Source organism: Gadus chalcogrammus, chromosome 9, assembly GCF_026213295.1.
Source record: "Gadus chalcogrammus isolate NIFS_2021 chromosome 9, NIFS_Gcha_1.0, whole genome shotgun sequence".
Taxonomy (NCBI): Eukaryota; Metazoa; Chordata; class Actinopteri; order Gadiformes; family Gadidae; genus Gadus; species Gadus chalcogrammus.
Window position 1 is genome coordinate 16,774,265 of NC_079420.1, and position 22,097 is coordinate 16,796,361.

Consider the following 22,097-nt stretch of genomic DNA (forward strand, 5'->3'; position numbering starts at 1 on the left):
CCACGTTGCCCCATATGGAGCAGTTGGCGCCCAAAAGTGTCCGAAGCAGCCGGACCCATTCCCAGGGCAGAAGGTGAGGGTCCCCACAGCATGCACAGAATGTGTGTGTGTGTGTGTGTTCAACTGTCCTGTCCTCTAGGGCTCAAACCCAGGACAGTCTGCCATTTCGTCATTTCTATCGTCCTTGCTGCAGTGCATGTGTGTGTGTCCTAACAGACTGTGTCCCATGTGGCCCAGAAGTACAGAAGCAAAGGACTATGGGTCCTCTAGGCAAGGGCTAGTGTTGCAAGTGTGTGTGTGTGCGTGTGTGAGATCTCCGGCACCCAATTACATTGGCACAGTATTCTGAGCTTCGATTCCCAACGGCAGAGCCTTGTATGCCCAAACATGACCAATCCCGAGTGTTTTTGGTATATGCGTGGGCATGTGCATATGTGTGTCCGAGTAGGTGTGCATGTTCCGCACTGCCCAGCGTGAACCAAAGGGGAAGTTGTTTTTCTGCCCCCTATGGTGAGGCTGGGGTGGGTGTGTTTGTGTGTGTGTGTGTGTGTGTGTGTGTGAATGTTATGAGTGTTTGCATGTTATGTGTGTGGCCTGGGGGCATGGGAGGGGGCCTGGGGGGTGATGGAGGGAGAGAGGGAGAAAGGGAGGAGGGAGGGAGGGAGGGAGGGAGGGAGGGATGAAGGCAGGAATGGGAGGTCAGTGGAGGCCCAGCTGGGGAAGGAGGGTGTCCGAGCAGATTGCCCGTTACAAAGGTGGAACCCTGCTTCATGAGAGAGAGGGAGCAAGAGACAGAGAATATTAACAACAGTATAACAGGCATTCAATCACGAATACCACACGCGCTGTGGCTTAAAGCGTGGGAGGGGGGGGTCCACCCCACCTCTCCTCCCTTTGTATTCACACTTCAAAGTGAGGATGGGTGCGTTGCACTTGCACACAGTGATCTGGGCCAGAGTTCTCTCTCTCTCTCTCTCTCTCTCTCTCTCTCTCTCTCTCTCTCTCTCTCTCTCTCTCTCTCTCTCTCTCTCTCTCTCTCTCTCTCTCTCTCTCTCTCTCTCTCTCTCTCTCTCTCTCTCTCTCTCTCTCTCTCTCTCTCTCTCTCTCTCTCTCTCTCTCTCTCTCTCTCTCTCTCTCTCTCCGGTCGCCTCTGAACTTGAGTCACCCATCAAAGAGGTCTGACGGACAGATGGAGCCATCAGTGTTACCGTGTGTGTGTGTGTGTGTGTGAGGGCGGCCGCCGTCTCGTCATTAGAGCATTCCGGCGCGCGGCCTCCTCTGCGTGGCGCGTGCAGCCGGGCCCATTAGAGCGGGACACACACTGGGGGCAGTGTGGGTGTGTTGGCGCGCGCATCTGCTCTCCGCCAGGTGGACCTGCGGCGGTCCGTTTACATCCCGGGTCGCCGGGCGCGTCCGGCCCCCTCTTCCCGCTCTAATTATGAAACACCCCGGTGTTCCCTCCTCCTCCGCCCTCCTCCCCTCCGCCTCCTCTCCCGAGTTCAGAGCGCCACGTCCATCTGGACGCCGCACCTATAGACGGGGCCCTCTGAGGAGGGCGAGGGAGAGAGGAGGACGGCGAGGAAGGGAAGGAACTAGAACTGTAATGATTAGCTACATGAAAGGCCAGCGAGCGGATGGAGGCCGAAGAGTGCGAGGGAGACTGCCGCGGCTCTGGGAGAGTGCGAGGGGGACGGGGGAGGTGTGTGTGTGTGTGTGTGTGTGTGTGGGGGGCGGGCTGAAGGGGTAGTGGTGTAGCGGGAGGGATTAGCAACAGTTCCTTCGTTTTTTCTCTCTCTCCGTGGATCTCCTCTTGGAAGTGGGGGGGTTGGGGGGGGGGGGGGGGGGGTGAGGACACACAGTGTGTGTCGGCCTCCACCCGTCCCCCGTCTCCGTCTCTTCTTTCTTTTCTCTTCTCTTTCTTTCTCTTCTGCTGCATTTTCTCTGCCTCCCCCACCCCCCGCCCCCCACCCCCCGCCCCCACCCCACCCCCCACCCCCCACCCCCCACCCCCCGCCCCCACCCCACCCCCGAGCCCATCACCTGCCATGTCTTCTCTCCTCCCGAGGCTTCTTCCAATTTAACTTTTCGCTCCAGCTTTTCCTTCTGCGGCCTGCACCGTCTCCCCCCCCCCTCCCCATCCTCAGTCTGCGGCCCGGCCTTGTCTTGCGGGGTCCCCATGCGGCGGTCCAACAAAGGCACCGTTAAAAAGCCGTGTGATCCTCCATTTTAGCGCCAGCCACGCTAGTCAGAGGATTAGGGCTCTTTAATGATGATAATCCCCCCCCTCCATCCTACGCCAGCCCCTCCCCCTCCTCCACCCCCTGAAGTGATTTCTCACCCTCGTCTCACTCACCCCTATCTATCTGTCTGTCTGTCTGTCTGTCTCCCGGCCTGTCTGTCTGTCCCTGTGTTCGTCTGTCTGTCTCTCTCACTTCCGTAATGTCAAGCAGCATTCCATTCCACGACTTGCAGTTAAACGTGTTTTCCGTAAAAGATGAACATATGTTAAAAAAAAAAAAAATCACGTAGTTTTGATTGTCACCAGAAGTGTCCTATTTTTTCCATAATAATATACCCAAACTAAGAAAACCTTTTTCTGTGTGTGTGTGTTTGTGTATTTTGAATGCATGCGAGTATTTGTTTTTGGGTAAACGTTTCTCGTGTAAGAGAATGCGGGTATGTGTCTGTGAGAGAGTAAGCTCAAAGACTTGTTGGGGCCCCATTTAGTCTCTCTCTTTCTCTCTGGTCATTGTTCTGTCAATCCCCTCTGACGCATAGAGAGAAGGAGGGATACCAAGTTTATATATGGTATCTGCATCATGCACGCACGCACACACGCACGCAAACAGAAGCCAAAATGAAATAAAACCTTTCCTCTTGTGTCTTTAAACAATCTTGGTCTGCAACGTCATCTCCCCTCCACGTGAATATGTAGAGAAGTTCAAACAGCGACGTGATTTTTCCAAATCGAACCCATCAGGAATTCAAATCCCAGAACAATGAGGTCAATTAGTCAAACTTTTTCCGCCAAATGTTCCTAGAAAATGTGTTGATGAAGCACACCCCACTGTTATGCAACATGCGTATGCGGCAGTACTGGGTATTAGAAAACAGCAAGCGTGACAGTTCCCCTTTAAGGTGAGAGGCATCATGCTTGTGGCCACCAGCTGTAATTTGTGTTTCTGTGTATCTAATTATAACTTGGTGACTCTTACAGATATAATGTATCGCACCACTACATCCAATAGAAAGAGTTTACTTGGTTTAAAGACTGTGTAAATGTAGCTATTGGGAGATCTGGCCAAAAAGAGATTATCCTGAGAGCACTGCACATTGGGCCGTCTAACCCAGGTACTTTGCCAGGAAACTAGTAAAATAAAATCCAAACTAACCAAAGAAAGTGTGTTAAAAGCAAGAAAAATGACTACTAGATCGCCTCCTCTATAACATCTTAGAAAAAACTGAACTGCCCCTCTCTGCGTCAGGACTAGAGGTTGCAAAGGGTTTTTGGTAGATTGCGGAAGTTTCAGCAGAGTAGTTCTCCCCCAAATACTTGCCTCATGATGAAGCCAATCCCTTCCATCATAGAGGACTACAACATAGTCACCTTTCCAGAGCACTGGAGCTCTTTCGATAACCCTCTTTATATTTATTTCCTTTCCTCTCATGTCACATCTTTTATCCTCTCTGTCTTGTGCCTGTGTGTGTGTGTGTGTGTGTGTGTGTGTGTGTGTGTGTGTGTGTGTGTGTGTGTGTGTGTGTGTGTGTGTGTGTGTGTGTGTGTGTGTGTGTGTGTGTGTGTGTGTGTGTGTGTGTGTCTCTCTCTGTCTCCCTCCCTCTCTCTCTGTCTACCTCCACCCCCCGCAAGTTTCTTTCTGTTACAGGGCTCCGTGTTGACATCTCTATTCTCTATATTTTCTTAAGCCCTGCCTCATTTCCCTTTCGCTCCCAGACAAATTTATAATTCATGCTTTGACTTTTTATCTTTTCATCATTTTTATCTTACCCCCAGCCCCCTGCGATGTTCTATTTGCTCATCGCAGCGCCTACATTTTCCCACCAATCGATTCATCACCACGAGCTTTACTAACCGCTGTACGCCAGCCCAGGCTGTACAACATCCTACCTCTCTCGCTCACGCACACACAAACCCTGCATGGGTTGAAGTTAAGGGAACACGCTTCGTGTCCTTGTGTTTCCTGGAAGGTTTTATCCCCAGGCTATCTATTGGTCTATGTTTATAAGGACAACCTACTTCAACCAATTCTCTCTCTCTCTCTCTCTCTCTCTCTCTCTCTCTCTCTCTCTCTCTCTCTCTCTCTCTCTCTCTCTCTCTCTCTCTCTCTCTCTCTCTCTCTCTCTCTCTCTCTCTCTCTCTCTCTCTCTCTCTCTCTCTCTCTCTCTCTCTCTCTCTCTCTCTCTCTCTCTCTCTCCACCCCCCCTGATCACAGTTCCTGGCCATTTCAATCTGCCAGTACACTAATGAAAATATGATGAGCTGGATCTCCAGTTGTCCCCTGGGCTGTGCGTTGGGGACGGGTGGTGACGGTGGTTGGGCCAAGGGGGGGAAGGGAGGGATGGAACGAGGCACGGCCCCAGAGGGAGGGTGATGGGAGAGAAAATACACTGTGTCCTTATTTCTGAGCTCCGTCGGGATACATACTTCTTGGAGCTTTCTATTTAGATGTTGCTGCTGTCGAGAGCGAGAGAGGGAGCGAGAGATGGAATGAGAGAGAGAGAGGGATTATTATTATGCATGTGTGTGTCTAATTCATTCTCTTCCCGTGTGTGTCCCGTTTTTCCTCACCCTTACACCCATTCTACTTCTCCTGGTATAAACGACACATGAAAAAACGACATGTTTATAGATGCTATTAATTAATATGTAAAACTAATTAAGTATCTACATATTTTGTCTCCTATTTCCACTCTTTCTCTCTATGGCTCTCTGTCACTCTTTCTCTCTATGGCTCTCTGTCACTCTTTCTCTCGGTGGCTCTCTGTCACTCTTTCTCTCTATGGCTCTCTGTCACTCTTTCTCTCTATGGCTCTCTGTCACTCTTTCTCTCTATGGCTCTCTGTCACTCTTTCTCTCTATGGCTCTCTGTCACTCTTTCTCTCTATGGCTCTCTGTCACTCTTTCTCTCTATGGCTCTCTGTCACTCTTTCTCTCTATGGCTCTCTGTCACTCTTTCTCTCTATGGCTCTCTGTCACTCTTTCTCTCTATGGCTCTCTGTCACTCTTTCTCTCTATGGCTCTCTGTCACTCTTTCTCTCTATGGCTCTCTGTCACTCTTTCTCTCTATGGCTCTCTGTCACTCTTTCTCTCGATGGCTCTATATCTCTCTCTTTCTCTCTATCTCTCTCTCTCCTCTCTTTGTGTCAGATGGTGAAGACGACCCCGCCGGTCTCAACTGGGTGCCCTCTTCCCCGTCCAGCAAGGACATGGCCTCCCCCTCCCAGCACGGCTGCGGTGACCTGGGCCCCGGTGAGGAGGAGGGGGGCGCCGGCCTGCCCTACCCCTGCCAGTTCTGCGACAAGTCTTTCAGGTGAGCAACAGACACACACACACACACACACACACACACAGGTTTACTGCTACCTGCTATCATGCAGGTTACCGCTTTACTGCTAGCCACCTTTTACATTACCTCACCCTTACTTGACAAAGCTATCTCATACTCTGCTAACGCCATCTTCTCTACCTTCTCCCCAATCTACTATTTTGTCTGTCTGTCTGTCTGTCTGTCTGTCTGTCTGTCTGTCTGTCTGTCTGTCTGTCTGTCTGTCTGTCTGTCTGTCTGTCTCTGTCTCTGTCTCTGTCTCTGTCTCTGTCTCTGTCTCTGTCTCTCAGTCGTCTGAGCTACCTGAAGCGCCACGAGCAGATCCACAGTGACAAGCTGCCCTTCAAGTGCACCTTCTGCAGCCGGCTGTTCAAGCACAAGAGGAGCAGAGACCGCCACGTCAAGCTGCACACAGGTCAGTTCAGTTCAGCCAAAGACAAGTATGATTACATGATTATATGATTTCAATCAAAGATACAAATGATTGAAATCAGATTATATGTCTATGATTCTACTATTCAGATTATTCATTTTAATTACCTTATTTCTTTCTACCTGCTGCAGGTGACAAGAAGTACAGCTGTCAGGAGTGTGAGGCGGCCTTCTCTCGCTCCGACCATCTCAAGATTCACCTCAAGACTCACAGGTGAGCCAGCCGCGCCGCTGCTGACCAACAGGTTTAACACCGTCGTCCTTTCCCCTTTATCAACTACAACGAATGCGATAGTGCTTTGTATGATGAGCGGGCGGAGCTGGCCCTCCAGACCCTGTCCCTGTGATCTCCGTCACCGTGTCCCCCTGCTCTCCCTCCACAGCTCCAGCAAGCCCTTCAAGTGCAGCGTGTGCAAGCGTGGCTTCTCCTCCACCTCCTCACTGCAGAGTCACATGCAGGTATACAGACACGTCGACAGCAGGGCAGGGTTGCACCTTGGATCAGCGCCGGCCCGCCTAGTTTGCTGATTCATCTTCGCAGGGTTTAATGTGTCGTTTTCCTTGTGGACTATTTTCCAGCCAGCCAAAAAATCGACAGACAAAACAATTGTTTTAGTCTGTAACCCTGAATTGTGTTACCTGCCAAATCCACCTGCCATTGGCTGGTGTTCATTTTGGACCTTGTGTGTACATCCTCAACCAAAAGCGGTGCTCAAACCCGGCGCTCACCTCAGCGTACCTGTACCTGTGCATCCCCGCAGGCTCACCGCAAGAACCGAGAGCACCTGGCCCTGAGGGCGGAGCGGGACGGGGGCCGGAAGGGCGGCGGCGGCGAGGGGGACCTGGACCAGGACCTCTACATGTGTGACTACTGCGAGGAGACCTTCAGCCAGACGGACGAGCTGGAGAGACACGTGCTGACCCGCCACCCCCAGCTGTCGGACCGCGCCGACCTGCAGTGCATCCACTGTCCCGAGATCTTCCTGGACGAGGCGTCGCTGCTCACCCACATCGAGGCGCAGCACGCCAACCGCAAGCACAAGTAGGGGAGCAGCGCCGGGGCCTCTGGGTCTGTTCCCACCGCTAGAGGAGGGGGGGGGGGAGAGAGGCTAGAGTTTGAAAAGAGAGGGTGTAGAAAAGACGAGAGGGAGGTCTGAAACTAACACTGAGTGAGGCACAGTCAGCATTTCAAGCATTAATTGCTGACGGATTGCGTTGGCGTTTCTTGCAAATGGCTCTCAAATAAAAGCTTTTAAATCCTAAAAAACCTGAAGCAGCTGTAATGCTCTTCATGATCAATTGAAAACCACTAGAAAATAACAATTTAGTTATTTTGTTTTACAGCGTTTTCTATTTGCCATCCTAGTCTACAGTATAATGGTTAGAGAGAGAGAGAGAGAGGGAGAGGGGGAGGGGGGGAGGGAGAGGGAGAGGGAGAGGGAGAGGGAGAGGGTGTGTGTTGGGAGCATGGAAGCCCAGTTTGCATTGACTCACTTATCGTGTTCCTCTGGTTCCTCCACCCAGGTGCCCGGTCTGTCTGGAACAGTTCCCCTCCGTGGAGGATGTCTACTGCCACCTGGACAGCCACCGCCAGCCTGACTCGTCCAACCACAGCGCGGCCAGCCCGGACCCGGCGCTGGGCAGTGTGGCGTCCATGAGCTCGGCCACGCCCGACTCCAGCGCCAGCCTGGAGAGGGGCTCCACGCCCGACTCCATCCTGAAGACCGGCCGGGCCGCGGAGCGAGGCCGCCGGCGGGGCGCGGAGAGCGGGGAGGACTTGGTGCTGAACCTGGGTCATCTCGCCGGAGGTACTGCAGCACGATGGACACCGCCTGACCATGCTTAAGTTTTCCAGTTAGTTTGAATATGAGATGGTTATTAGAAGATGAATCCTATTTGTTAACTGACTCATTGAATACCTCTGGCCAACATAATTTATGAGATGCACCAATTAAACCAATCAGAATCATTCCTTGTTTAAACCTACCTTTGCCACAGCGATTATGCGGCGGTATCTACGGTCTGTGTACCGTGATGCATGGAGCTCATCCTACCATGAGAGGTAGCGTCTTGGTGAACCTCCCCGTCTTGTGTCCCCCCCCCCCCCTCTTCCTCAGGTGGGCACTGGTCCAAGGTCACCTACTCCTGCCCCTACTGCTCCAAGAGGGACTTCCACAGCCTGGCGGTGCTGGAGATCCACCTGAAGACCATCCACGCCGACAAGCCCCAGCAGAGCCACACGTGCCAGCTGTGTCTGGACACGCTGCCCACCCTCTACAACCTCAACGAGCACGTGCGCAAGGCTCACCGGGGCAACGGGGGCGGCGGCGGCGGCGGCGGCGGGGGTCCGGTGGCCACGGCGGCCGCGGCCTTCCCCCTGCTGCAGTTCACCAACGTGTCGGCGTTCCACTGCAACTACTGCCCCGACATGTTCGGAGACATCAACTCCCTGCAGGAGCACATCCGCGTGTCCCACTGCCTCCCCGGGGGGGTCATGGCCGGCTCCACCACGCTAGGTGGGTTCGGTAGGCATAAACACCATTTTCTATTTCTTACATTCATGGCGGGGGGCCTTCTTCATCTGGCGGCCGTCTTGGGGTTAAACACTGGCTGGGTTGGAGGGGGAACCGAATGCGGAATGCGTGGTTGGAATAAGATACAAGCGATACGATGGGTTGGTTGTGAATATGGCTTATGGTCTGCCTTTCTCTGTCACCAGAAAGCATAGCCTTTTAATTGTAATCACATTCAGTCTAAATGTATTGGGGATATGTCTATTTAACCTCTGAAATAGCAAGTCTGTCAATTTTAGCTGGAATTGTAACATTTGAGTTTTGAATTTTAGATTTGCTGGTTAGTTAAATGGTTAGTTATTTAGTAAGACACATATTTTCCTCTGTTGGTGCCATATTGTGTCATGTTGAAAGTCCTCAGCTAATTGAGCTGTGACGATCTCGCAATAGAATTACTGCGCTCTGATTGGATTATCCTTGCCTCACCCTATCCCAGAGGGGAACCACGCCTTCTTCTGCAACCAGTGCTCCATGGGCTTCCTGACGGAGTCGTCGCTGACGGAACACATCCAGCAGACCCACTGCAACTCTGCTCTGGGGGGAGGGGCTGCGTCAGGCGGGGGCGTGACCAAACTGGAGTCCCCGGTGCTTCAGTCTGCCTCTCAGTCCTTCATGGAGGTCAGGGATCACACTCCACACTGGACTACTTACTACGTACACAATGTTTAGAGATTTGTTATCGCAGATATTGTGGCTTAAAGCTGTTTTCCCCCCCAAGGCATGGAAACATAATGCATGCTTTTTACACTAATGATTTTTCTATTTGGATCAATTTCATGAATAATGCTTTTGTTGGGATCTATACTTAACAGTGGCTCTGATGGTCTGTGCGCAGGTCTACTCCTGCCCGTACTGCACCAACTCCCCCATCTTCGGCTCCCTGCTCAAGCTCACCAAGCACATCAAGGAGAACCACAAGAACATCCCTCTGGCCAACAACAAGCGGCAGGCCAAGATGGCGGACCTGAGCCCCGCCTCCTCCGACGTGGAGATCTCCTCGCCCAAGCGCCACCGGTTCGGCGGCGACTCGGCCGGCTCCAACGGCGACTACCCCTGCAACCAGTGCGACCAGCGCTTCTCCAGCTTCGAGGGCTTCCAGGCCCACCTCAAGTCCCACCTGGAGCAGCTGCTGCGGCGGCAGTCCTGCCCGCAGTGCAACAAGGAGGACTTTGAGTCGCAGGAGGCCCTGCTGCAGCACCTGACGGTGCACTACACCACCACCTCCACGCAGTACGTGTGCGAGAGCTGCGACAAGCAGTTCACCTCGGTGGACGACCTGCAGAAGCATCTGCTGGACATGCACACCTTCGTGCTGTACCACTGCACCCTGTGCCAAGAGGTGTTCGACTCCAAGGTGTCAATACAGGTAAAGCCATCGCCTCGTTCAGTGCTTCATTATGTTAATGTGTCCTTTGCATAAAAACAGAGGGATTGCAGGTTCTTTTTTAACATCATCTTACCGAAATCAAATACATCGTTAGTCTATTGCAACGATTGCTGTCTCTTGCACTCTCCCGCTCACTCGCCCTCTCCCCCAGGTGCACCTGGCGGTGAAACACAGCAACGAGAAGAAGATGTTCCGGTGCACGGCGTGCGCATGGGACTTCCGGAAGGAGTCGGACTTGCAGCTCCACGTCAAGCACAGCCACCTGGGCCAGAGCAACATTCTCCCGGGGGGCATCAGCGCAGGTACAGCCGCTGACACACGCATGGAAGTGGAGAGTGAGGATGGCGAGAGTAAGGATGGACGGAGCGATGGTTTGAGTGATGCATTGATGCATCAGTGGATGTAAACAGGAACATCTGAAAACCATACCCTACATAACTGTAGAGAAAGGCGTAAGGGTATTAAGTATTAACCTTTAACCTTCTAATCTGCCTCTAACGGACTCCCGCCCCCCCCCCTCTCCACAGGACTAAAGCCTCGCAAGTGCATCTTCTGCGGGGAGACGTTCGGGACCGAGGTGGAGCTGCAGTGCCACATCACCACCCACAGCAAGAAGTACAACTGCCGCTTCTGCGGCAAGGCCTTCCAGGCCATCACCCTGCTGGAGCGCCACCTGCGGGAGAAGCACTGCATGACGGACGGCGGGAACGTCATCACCTGCAACAGCAGCGGCGCCGGCAGCCAGAACGGCACGCCAAACGGCGTGGCGCAGCCCTCCAACAAGCGCGGCGGCGGCGGCGGCGGCGGCGGCGGGCCCAACGGGAACGGGGGCGGGGCCGAGAGGACCTCAGTGGCGGCGGCGGAGCAGGCGGACCTCCAGAACATGATGCTGAAGAACGCGGCGGCGGCGGCGGCCGCAGGGGGCGGAGGGGACGCGGCCAACAGCCACGAGGCCAGCGGCGGGGAGGAGGAGCTGGACAACGCCGAGCCCATGTACGCCTGCGACATCTGCGGCGCGGCGTACACCATGGAGTCCCTGCTGCAGAACCACCGCCTGCGAGACCACAACATCCGCCCCGGGGAGGACGACGCGGGTAAAGGGCCCCCCTGCCTCACTGCCTCACTCCGGCGTATAGGTTCTAAGAGAGGAAGGGTTCAAATGAGTGGTTGGTTACCACATTATGTCGTGTTATTGCAGTGCAAAAATAATTGCAGAATTGCATGCATCCCCCGCTCAATATAAAATTTGAATGAATGAATTCATCAAGGGTTTACAATCTTATTATACTGACTTAAGACTGTATTACTGATGTAAGCCCACATTGGTGAATCCATCGCAGTAATGGTTTATGATAATGTATTTCCTACTGTCCACATTGTGGAATCGCTTAGTCCATGGCAAACAGGGTGGGACTCTGAACTTTGGCTCTCTGTTTGCCAGGCACTCGCAAGAAGAAGGCCGACTTCATCAAGGGGAACCACAAGTGCAACGTCTGCTCCCGCACCTTCTTCTCCGAGAGCGGCCTGCGGGAGCACGCGCAGACGCACCGCGGCCCCGCCAAACACTACATGTGCCCCATCTGTGGAGAACGATTCCCCTCCCTGCTGACGCTCACCGAACACAAGGTCCGTCCCATCACCGACACTCTCTGCTTGTCATCTCGTGTGTGTGTGTGTGTGTGTGTGTGTGTGTGGTATTGTTTTACAAGGATGGTTTATTTTTATGAGGTACATTTCGTGCCTAGGAGTCGATTGTTTCTATTTGTTCTCATGTGTGTTTTGTATGCCCTCGGTGTATACTGATTGACTCTCCTCGTTCAATGCCATGTATAATTGACCCAATGCCCTCTTGTCCGAGCATTAGACGTATATCTTTCTCTTTAGATCACCAGGCGCCATTTGGGCATCCTGAAACTAATGACAGATTCACACTAACCGTAGAGCCAAAGCTCTCTTCAGAGAGTCTATTTTCTTTTCAATGACAACAATTATATACGTCACCCACACACACCCACATAGGAAAATACATACATACAGTAAAAACACAAGAACACCATTTCCAGAAATACTGACCTGACCTGATTCACTGCCGTTTTTACGTCACAAACACAGTGTCCGTAATCTGCTGTCCTCCCCCGTTCCGCAGGTCACCCACAGCAAGAGTCTGGACACGGGGACGTGTCGCATCTGCAAGATGCCACTGCAGAGCGAGGAGGAGTTCATCGAGCACTGCCAGATGCACCCCGACCTGCGCAACTCGCTCACGGGCTTCCGCTGCGTGGTCTGCATGCAGACGGTCACCTCCACGCTGGAGCTCAAGATCCACGGCACCTTCCACATGCAGAAGCTGTCGGCCGGGGCCACGCTGGGGGGAGGCGGAGGAGGAGGAACCGGAACAGGAGGAGGAGGAGCTGGAGGAGGGGGAGTGGGCGCTGGCGGCGGCTCCACCTCTTCGTCGCCCAACGGGGCTCTGATGCAGCAACACAAGTCCTACAAGTGCGCCCTGTGTCTCAAGGAGTTCAAGAACAAGGGCGAGCTGGTGAAGCTGGACGTCAACGGCCTGCCCTACGGCCTGTGCGCCAGCTGCATGACCAGGTAGGAGGGGCCGTCTGTCTGCGGTGACCAATGACGCCTGAGGAATGTGACCCATAGCTAATTTGATTGCTGTCAAGTCATCTTAAATCCCCATCTGCAATCCATTTTTTGCTAAAGTTATCTGTCTCCAGTATCAAGTACTTTATATCTTACAACATCATGGTGGGGGGCGGCTTTATTCAATCCAACCAGGAGCACAAACGGCCAGAGCCCCACACAGGGAGGGGCTGTCACGCCAGGGGATGCCCAGTTGGAGAAGCCTATGTCTGGGCTCAGGTGCCCAGAGTGTGGGGTGAAGTTCGAGAGCTTGGAGGACCTGGAGAGCCACGTGCAGACGGACCATCCCGAGGTCAGCCCAGATAGCCTGGGGAAGAAAGCAGAGGCATCGCCCGCGCCCAAGGTGAGGACAGCTGGCTTTATGTGGAGCACCCGAACCTTTCTGATATGGATTTCTGCCTTAAACATCTCAGGTTTCTTCAAAGGGCATCCATCAGTGTAGTTGTTAAAATATGGTGTTCAGTTTGGTTTTGGGAGGGTTGAGGTGTGTGTGTGTGTGTGTGTGTGTGTGTGTATGTGGGTGTGTTCAGGCTGTTTGCTCCGGTTGATATTGACAGTCTCTCAGACTCTATGGGACCTGCTGTGTGTCTTTGTACATGCATGCTTTTCTTGTTTGTGGTTGTTTTTATGAACTGTGTCTGTTTGTCTGGGCCGTGTGCGAGAGATTATGTATTCTGTGAGCGTGTGAGTGATTCTGTGGGTGCGTGTGTGTGAAAGGGAGAGGGAGATTATGGTTTGTGTGTGTGTGTGTGTGTGTGTGTGTGTGTGTGTGTGTGTGTGTGTGTGTGTGTGTGTGTGTGTGTGTGTGTGTGTGTGTGTGTGTGTGTGTGTGTGTGTGTGTGTGTGTGTGTGTGTGTGTGTGTGTATTTGTGGTTGACGGCTCCTAGAGACCTTCCTTCTTACCTGTATCTTTGTTTCTGTTTAGTTGAGAAGCATGAAGCAGACAAATATGTGTGTGTGTCTATACACGTGTGTACTGAGGCGTGAGGGCATGTCTGTCTGTGTGTGTGTGTGTGTGTGTGTACTGAGGCGTGTGTGTGTGTGTGTGTGTGTGCATGCGTTGAGGTGCTCAGTGCAGAAGGCTGAGGGGAGCGGAGAGATGGTGGAAGAGGGGCCTTGGTGTATTTAGTGTGTTTGTGCATGACTGATCACTGTGTGCTGTGAATGGGTAAGCAGACGCTCCCGTCTTCCACACTCCCATTTTCCTTTTCCTCCAGGATCGTCTCCCTCCAACACACACACACACACACACACACACACACACACACACACACACACACACACACACACACACACACACACACACACACACACACACACACACACACACACACACACACACACACACACACACATTCCCCGCTATTGTCTCATCTCTTCTCTTCCCTTCTTTTCTCTTAGCCCAAGCACAATTCTCTTGTTTCTATCAGTTTATCTCTTCTGCTAGTTACGTGATCCATGTAGGGAGAACGGCATCATCATTATGAATCATTATGGATTGGATGAAACTTGGGGCTCTATGTGTTGTGGATGGAACTGTTCCAAGTCCAGCGCTAAAACCAATCCTTATTTCTTATGTTATTGCCTCTTTACCACTAGCAATATGCATGGGATACAAATGGTGTCACAAGTTTTATCATTGTTGTCTAAAATTGATGTTTTTTCTTTCTGTGTGTGTGTTTGCTTTTCACAGAAAAAGACCTACCAATGTATTAAATGCCAAATGACGTTTGAGACGGAGAGAGAGATCCAGATCCATGTGGCCAATCACATGATCGGTGAGTCACACATTGCCGCACTGCTCTGGATGTACACTTTCTTCTGCTTGTTTTGTTCACAGAGGCTTGCTATAATAGCCAAAGACACACACACTCACACAAACTCACACAACCACACACACACATGTATGAATATACATATGAGTATGTGTGCGTCCGTGTATTGGCCTGGCTAGCTTTGAAATCTCTTTCTTGTAACTTGTCAAATGGAGGCCAACACAACACTGATCAGTGTTGTGTTTCACTGTCTGTATACTGTATTTCTTTTTTCATTTATCTATACATTCTAATATTACTCTAATCTACACATGCAGTGAGTACTTTATGCCTGGTCAGTGCTCACTGTACATAATAATTTGGGCCATGCATTTGGACTGGTTATGCATTTGACCAATCCATATTTTCTACTTTCATTAGTTTTATAGTCGAGTGTTCTCATTAACCACCTCATTAGACAAATACAGTTTGTTGTGTGTGGATATTAAACAAAGTGCAGTCTAGTCAAAATGATTCACTTTATTCTATTCCTACATCAACACTTAGTCGTGTAGCCCACAAGGGATGGGGCACACAACACTGTGCCTGTGTGCGTGGTTATGCACCTGTGGTGATGTGTTCAACTAAAAAGTTCTTCTGTAGTTATGGAGACTGTTCTTTTATGAGCCTCCCTGGTGGCTGTTTTTCTTTTTTAATATTCTGCTTGCTCACTTAATTTGCTGCCGTAGCAACCCTGTCGTCATGGAGATTAACGAGGCAGACCTGTGAGTCGTTCCAGGAAACAAATGCTCAACACCAGGGCCACATGCCCGGCCCGCCGAGACCCTCCCCTCACTTGACAGGCGATCCCAGAGTCATTGGTGCATTTTAGGCTACTATTGTTTTTGTGTGTGTGGGTGTATGCTTGTGTGCGTGTGTGTGTGTGAGTCTGAGTGTGGGTTCACGTTTGCGTGATGACATAGCTTTGAGTCACGGGTAATGTCTTGAGACGCAGCAAAAGAGACGAAGCAGAAGTACAGCTGGAGTAACTTTGCAATCCCTTTGGTGCGACACACACACACACACACACACACACACACACACACACACACACACACACACACACACACACACACACACACACACACACACACACACACACACACACACACACACCAGACACCAGACACACCAGACACCACACACACAACCTGCACACACACACCCACACACCAGCCCCTGCACACCTGCACATGCGTTCACACAAGGGCGCACGTGTGTGCGTATTTGCAAAGTTGTGCTCTGGTGTCTCTCTGCCCCACTACTCTCCTGCAGTCCCTCCTTCCAACCCATCCACTTTCCAACCTCTACTCTAGCTATTATGGTGTATGATTATCTGATAAACACACGCTGGCTTACCCCTACTCACCACCTCCTCCCCTCGCTCATGTCGTCTTCTGTTGCATGACCCCTCCTCCTCCTCTTCCTCCTCCTCTTTAAAACCTACTCCTACTCTCTACCACTGCCCCTCCTTTTTTCCAATTCCATTGTTTTTCCTTTCAAGTTCCATAACCCTCCAACATGCACATTGGAGCACGCACACCAACTCACACGCCCACAAACTCTGCCTTTCACACGCACTCGCAAACTCACACACACCGCATCATAGAGGCAGTTTTGGGTTAATTAACGTGCTACTTGTGTGGAAAAGCTGGCGCCGATTAATTATGAAATTGAGGCAGATTATTTTAAGCACTTGCCCATTTTGCCCAATGTGCACGGTACCCCACTCCCCAATCAGCGAGGAGGAGAATAAGACACTGTTAAGATGAGAGAACGCAGAGTGAGTTAATCTTTATAGGACTTGAGAGGAGTAATTATGAGAACATTCAGAGATAACAAACGACATTTACTTCTGGATTCTTTACCCTCTACCCACATTCCATTCTCCACACAGTCTGTTAGGCCTCCTACCCCCCCCCTCTCTCTCTGTCTCTGTTTATCTCTGTCTCTGTCTCTGTGTGTTTGTGTGTGTGTGATCTTTCTCTTCCTCCTTTTGCTTCTACTGTCATCTGTTATCTACACGGCTATGCGGTTTCCCCTCTCCCCATTCAGATCCCCCCTCTGCACAATGGCCAAGGAAGCAACATTAATTGGTCTCGTCAAGGCATACAGGAATTCACACGTCACACATTCATCATGCACGAAACATTGAATGTGTTTGCCTGACTTCCGATGCCGTCACGTTGAACCCCCACCGAACCTTCTCACTCTCTATGTTGCAGAATGTCTGTCAGAACTCTGTGTTGCAATAACAAAGACATATGGACTCTTTTTTAATGGAAAGTGCCAACATTTATCCCACATTTAATCCTTGGCGGACTATGCTTGATGGATTGTTAAACTAGGAGAAAATTACTTTTGACACATGATGCCAATTGTTCTCATCGGCGTACGCTTCAGCTCTCCACATGAGTCATTGACAAAACCATCCCTTTAATCGCCCAGTGTACTTTTAACTTGTCTAAACACTGACCAATCACAAAGCCACCCCCAGCCCCCCACGCCGGGCCAGAGCTTTGAGCTGCTCAACTCATGCCGAGGGTCCGGTGCCTACTGGCTAATCAAATCCACTAATGTGATTGTCACAAAGCACCATGGGTAATGGCGCCTGCACCCCACGGCCCTGCTAATTATCCTGTCAGAGAGGAGAGAGGGAGAGGGGGGGTGGAGGGAGACAGCGAGGGCTGGAGAGAGGGGTAGCGGGGGGTCTGAAATGGGAAATTGCTTGACATGATAAAAAAGGTTGTATTTATTTTTTCAACGAACGCTTTTGGTTCAACTTCACGCTCAGCATTTGCAAAAATCTGTTATTTTCTTTTGTTTTATCGAAATACCTGAAGCCAATTCAACCTATCTATTTACCTGTCATTAAACTGTCTGTAAACACACAACAAACATGCACACCTACAGCCAGTGCTCTGAAACCAAAGGAAGAGAGGGATAGTCAAATGTATTTTTTCCTTAGGAATGACCTTGCCCTTGCACAAAAGTACGTTAGGAAAATCAATCCGATTTTAGTGCTCATGTATGTATCACGTTTCATAAGAAGCACAACATTAGCAGAAAAGGTAGTTGGCAGTAGTTATTTGAATACATAATTATCGACGTTCTATGCATCTACCAATACATGATCACATGCTGCTCACATTCATCCTAATATTGTGTTGCTTATATTTTCAGATTAGGATCAAGACAGACACTCTTAGCACCGCTTGTTTGCATTCATGCAAGTGTGCTACATTCAGCGTTGTGTGCGAGTGTACGTGTGTCCACGAGAGAAAAGGTGTTTGCATGCATTCACACACAGGTACCTAGAAGGCGATAGGCAGCAGGCAGCCTATCCCACCTGCTGTGTGTGTGTGTCTGCAGGTATGCGCGTGGGTGGGGGTGTGTTTGCGTGCGTAATCACAGTGCGCTGTGCTACTGGCGTTCTTCACGCTGATACCGCTGGTCTCATAGTGAGACAGCAGCACGTGCTCTTATCAGCAATGATAAGAGCAGAGAGTAAAAATTGTTTTAATCATTTATACATTCATATGACGCTGCTGTGTGTGCGTGAACCCCCAAAAAGAACCCCCCGATTGTGTTGAGTTATGGTGTGCATTATATAAATAGTTCCAGTTCCCAAACTCATGGATCACCCCATTCCTTTTATGTGGAGCCGTGAAACACACATATACGCATACAAATACACGCAAACACTTACACACACCTACACACACACACACCCTACCTATACATTTAAGAGCACTCCTCCATCGGCTGCAGCTGCACAGCACAAAAACAATTCAGCTTGATAGAAAAAACGCTCTGCTGGGGTCCTAAGAGACAACACACACACACACACACACACACACACACACACACACACACACACACACACACACACACACACACACACACACACACACACACACACACACACACACACACACACACACACATAGAAAATAACAGAATAACAGACGCAGGTAAATATAGTTCTACGTTAGTGACTGCACATTCCAAATGGATGAGTTCAGTTATCAGGGGTTTCTGCTCCAACTCGGTGTGTGTGTGTGTGTTTGGTTTTGTGTTTGAAAAGAAAAGGCATTGGATTTTGGCAGGAGGATTCACAAAAAAATTCACTAAAAAGGGGAGTGAGAGAGGAGCGCAGAAACACATACGCATTATTATTACACACATTTTTCAACTATAAACATACATGACATTGTGGCTAATGGTGGTGCATGCAGCCCCTAATGCTTTACTAATCACCTTGGTCTAGATTTCACAGCTTGAGCCTCTTCTGAATCACACACACAAACCCAAGCGCACAAGCACACGCACACAGAGACAGACACAGCATGCGATCCCCCCCCCCACCATTGGCCTTAAAAGGGACAGGGCTTCAATTAGCATACCGAATTGAACCCTACTTTCATCTGCACCCGACTATTCTCACCATTTAAGTTACTCCCCGTGTCCATCCCTCCCCTCCTACTTGCCCCTCTCTCTATCCCTACCTCTGTGCTGATCTCTCCCGGTCGCCCAACATCATCCACTGAATACTGGGTTCTGACCTGTTTCAGCTTTTTCTCCCAACATGTTTCCCTTCATTATCACCCTCCCATTTATATTCTCTTCTTCTCTCTCGCTCTCCCCCTGTCTGTATGAGTCCACCAACCTGCAATTTCCTCAGCCTGTATACAGCTGTCTCTTACCATCATATCATCCCCCCCGTTTGACTGGTGCTGCCTGCTGCCCGCGATGCGACCCCACCGACAGAGAATAAATACCCCTCCACTAATGCCCATCCCTCCCACTCGCCCCCCCACGCCCCGTTCAGGCGTTGGCTCTCTCCTTACTAACCCTGCCTTCTCTCCTCCCTCCACCCCTCCTCCACCCACTGTTGGATGGCCACGTAGAAGAGCCCGCCGGACGGCAAGGTTTGTCCCCTCTCTGTCTCCTTAGTCTGCACCGTGCGCTTGTGGCGGCATGCCGCTGCCTGCCCATCACCATCTCATTTATTCTGGTTCCCAACCCGACCCCCCTGTTCTTAGACGGATGAGGCCGCCTGTGTTTGGACTCTGAAGCACGGTCGACACTTTGTTAGCGCTTTGCACTCGACTGCGTTGAATCATTCTTAAAAATAATCTGGCCAATGCCTGCTACAAGTTAAACCAATGCTTGAGAATGTCGAGGCTATTTCGTGTCAGAGCATCATTCGTGCGTTCATTTTGATCGTCAGCGTAGACGGCTGTAGACGGCTCAAACCGAATCAGAGCACGAGAGGAACAGTGCTTGGACAGAATGAGGATCAGAGTTGCGCCCCCATCGAGGCCAACCCCAGCCACCAGGCTTCCCTCAATCCCCTTCCCCTTGCTCCACCGCAACTCTGCATTCACCTGAACCTAACCCTGCTCCTTTTTGCATGTGTCGTATTCCCTAGACCCCCACGTTCACTCACATGGACACGGACACTCGCACACATGGACACATACGGACACGCACACAAACGGACACATACGGACAATCACGGACACACACACACACACGGACACTCACGGACACACACACACGGACGCTCATGGACACACAGAAACACACACACACACACACACACACATGGACACAGGCAATTGCACACAGTTGCACTTGCCTCAGGGGTACAAAGTGGCCACTCACCTGGATCTAAGTGGTCCCATTGGACGGTGGAGGCTAATGACGTGTCCCCAGGATGAGCATTACTTACCTGTTTGTGCCGGTGAACTTAGCGAGCCCCCCGCTACCCCTCACTAGCCCGACTCCGAGACACAGAGTGCCATCGCTGCATCTGCTCTCGTGCCCTGAGATGAGACGCTAACTAATAGAAACCGGGCTACTCCACCTTTTGGGGGATGTCTGTTGACGTTTCTGTCTGGCTTGCTGCCAGGGGAAATCAAATGTGTGATGCGCTTGGCTAGGAATGATGGTGTCTTCCGTGAGGAGGGTTAATCTCCACTAGGCGAGGACTGAGTCACAGTTATTTTGTGCATATTTACTTATAAGCAGGGTCGTATGTCGTTGCCTTGTCACTGAAGATGCAATGAGGTGAAACACAACATCTAGAGTGTGTGTGTGTGTGTGTGTGTGTGTGTGTGTGTGTGTGTGTGTGTGTGTGCGATTGTGTGTGTGCGATTGTGTGTATGTGTTTGTTCTTTTATCCATAGGCTGTTGCTTAGGTGCTCTTTTGTATTTTCTGCTTTGCTGCTTCTGTGCCGCACATTAACATAATACAACAGACAATGGTCTAATTGATGCATTTTGATCAAGTTGCATTGCATTTCAGAACAAGCTGAAGAAAAAAAAAACGACCTCCGTTCATTTCCTCTTGTGAAAATTGTGTTTGAAAAACAGTAGGCTACATGAAAATTATTACGGCCACGATCACGGCATTAGTGATTATGAATGTTTGATTCAATTCAATCAATGTTCTTCTAACCATCGTGATTGATCTCTTCAAAAGAAAAGTACCGTAAAGTAGACAGGATTATTTGTTCAACTTGAAATGTATCTCCCAAATTGTGTACCCTCGACCCATTATGAAACCGATTTAGCTGTAGAGGACATCGGTTGGAGAAACCTCTGCCTGTTGCAGCCATCGTCAGGCGTGTCCACTGTCCACTCTGACTATATCACTTCAGTAGAAGCAGTAACCGCGTGCCTGAGTCGTGAAGCCCCAGCCTCACAGCGCCCCACACCGAGCGGAGAGGCAGTCCACTCTGTGCTACAAACAGAAGCGGATAGGCCGGGAGGAGGTACACAGGGAGGTCGAGCGGTTGAAGGAAATGACAAATACATCTTGGAAGGTGGAAGAACATCTTGGAAGGTGTTCTTCCACCTTCCAAGATGTATTTGTCATTTCCTTCAAGGAAGAAGGTACACAGGGAGGTCGAGCGGTTGAAGGAAATGACAAATGCATCTTGGAAGGTGGAAGCTCCCCCTACCCCCCCCCCCCCCCCCACGCTGCATCCCACTCTCCCTCCCTCCTCCCTCACCACCTGGAGCCACCCAGCCGTGACACCACCAGGGCATTGGGGGGGGGTGGGAGCGGGGGAGGGGGGCGGAGAAGGGCGGGGGCGGGGACAAGAGGCGGCGATGAAGGAACAGAGAGGGAGAAGAAAGAGGCAGAGGGAAACGCAGGTGAATCAAAGGGAGGACTGGGAGGCGCTATGCTTGTTGATACTACAGGTGTGGTCACCAGGGGATGGCAGATCTTTGAGTGCGGATGTATTGGTAAGTGTGGCTGGTTTGAAGTGAAACAATGACATCCCACCAGGAAGACAACCGACAGGAATTTGTATGCTCACCTGATTGCTTTTGAGTGATGAGGAGTGTGTGTGTGTGTGTGTGTGTGTGTGTGTGTGTGTGTGTGTGTGTGTGTGTGTGTGTGTGTGTGTGTGTGTGTGTGTGTGTGTGTGTGTGTGTGTGTGTGTGTGTGTGTGTGTGTGTTCGCAGACTGGGAGCGGATCGGTCCCCTAGAGAGCTAATTTTGTCGTCTCCTCGCTTGATTTGCCTTCCTCTTCCTCTGCTGTTTATTACCAGTGATTACAAGCTGTTTGGAAGTCTAATAGGACACACACACACACACACACACACACACACACACACACACACACACACACACACACACACACACACACACACACAC

General features: G+C 50.9%; 1 protein-coding gene across 1 annotated transcript in view; it reads left to right on the forward strand.

The window, feature by feature from the left end:
• The window catches only part of znf423 (zinc finger protein 423), a 157,846-nt gene that overhangs the window by 47,977 nt on the left and 87,772 nt on the right, over positions 1-22,097 (forward strand). The window contains exons 4-19 of the mRNA XM_056598080.1: positions 5,387-5,549; positions 5,855-5,979; positions 6,129-6,210; positions 6,380-6,455; positions 6,758-7,038; positions 7,521-7,804; positions 8,114-8,521; positions 9,006-9,187; positions 9,405-9,935; positions 10,108-10,258; positions 10,484-10,665; positions 10,741-11,050; positions 11,398-11,582; positions 12,103-12,551; positions 12,744-12,951; positions 14,302-14,386. Coding sequence (XP_056454055.1) covers positions 5,387-5,549; positions 5,855-5,979; positions 6,129-6,210; positions 6,380-6,455; positions 6,758-7,038; positions 7,521-7,804; positions 8,114-8,521; positions 9,006-9,187; positions 9,405-9,935; positions 10,108-10,258; positions 10,484-10,665; positions 10,741-11,050; positions 11,398-11,582; positions 12,103-12,551; positions 12,744-12,951; positions 14,302-14,386 — 3,702 coding nt within the window. The remainder of the gene's footprint in view (positions 1-5,386; positions 5,550-5,854; positions 5,980-6,128; positions 6,211-6,379; positions 6,456-6,757; positions 7,039-7,520; positions 7,805-8,113; positions 8,522-9,005; positions 9,188-9,404; positions 9,936-10,107; positions 10,259-10,483; positions 10,666-10,740; positions 11,051-11,397; positions 11,583-12,102; positions 12,552-12,743; positions 12,952-14,301; positions 14,387-22,097) is intronic.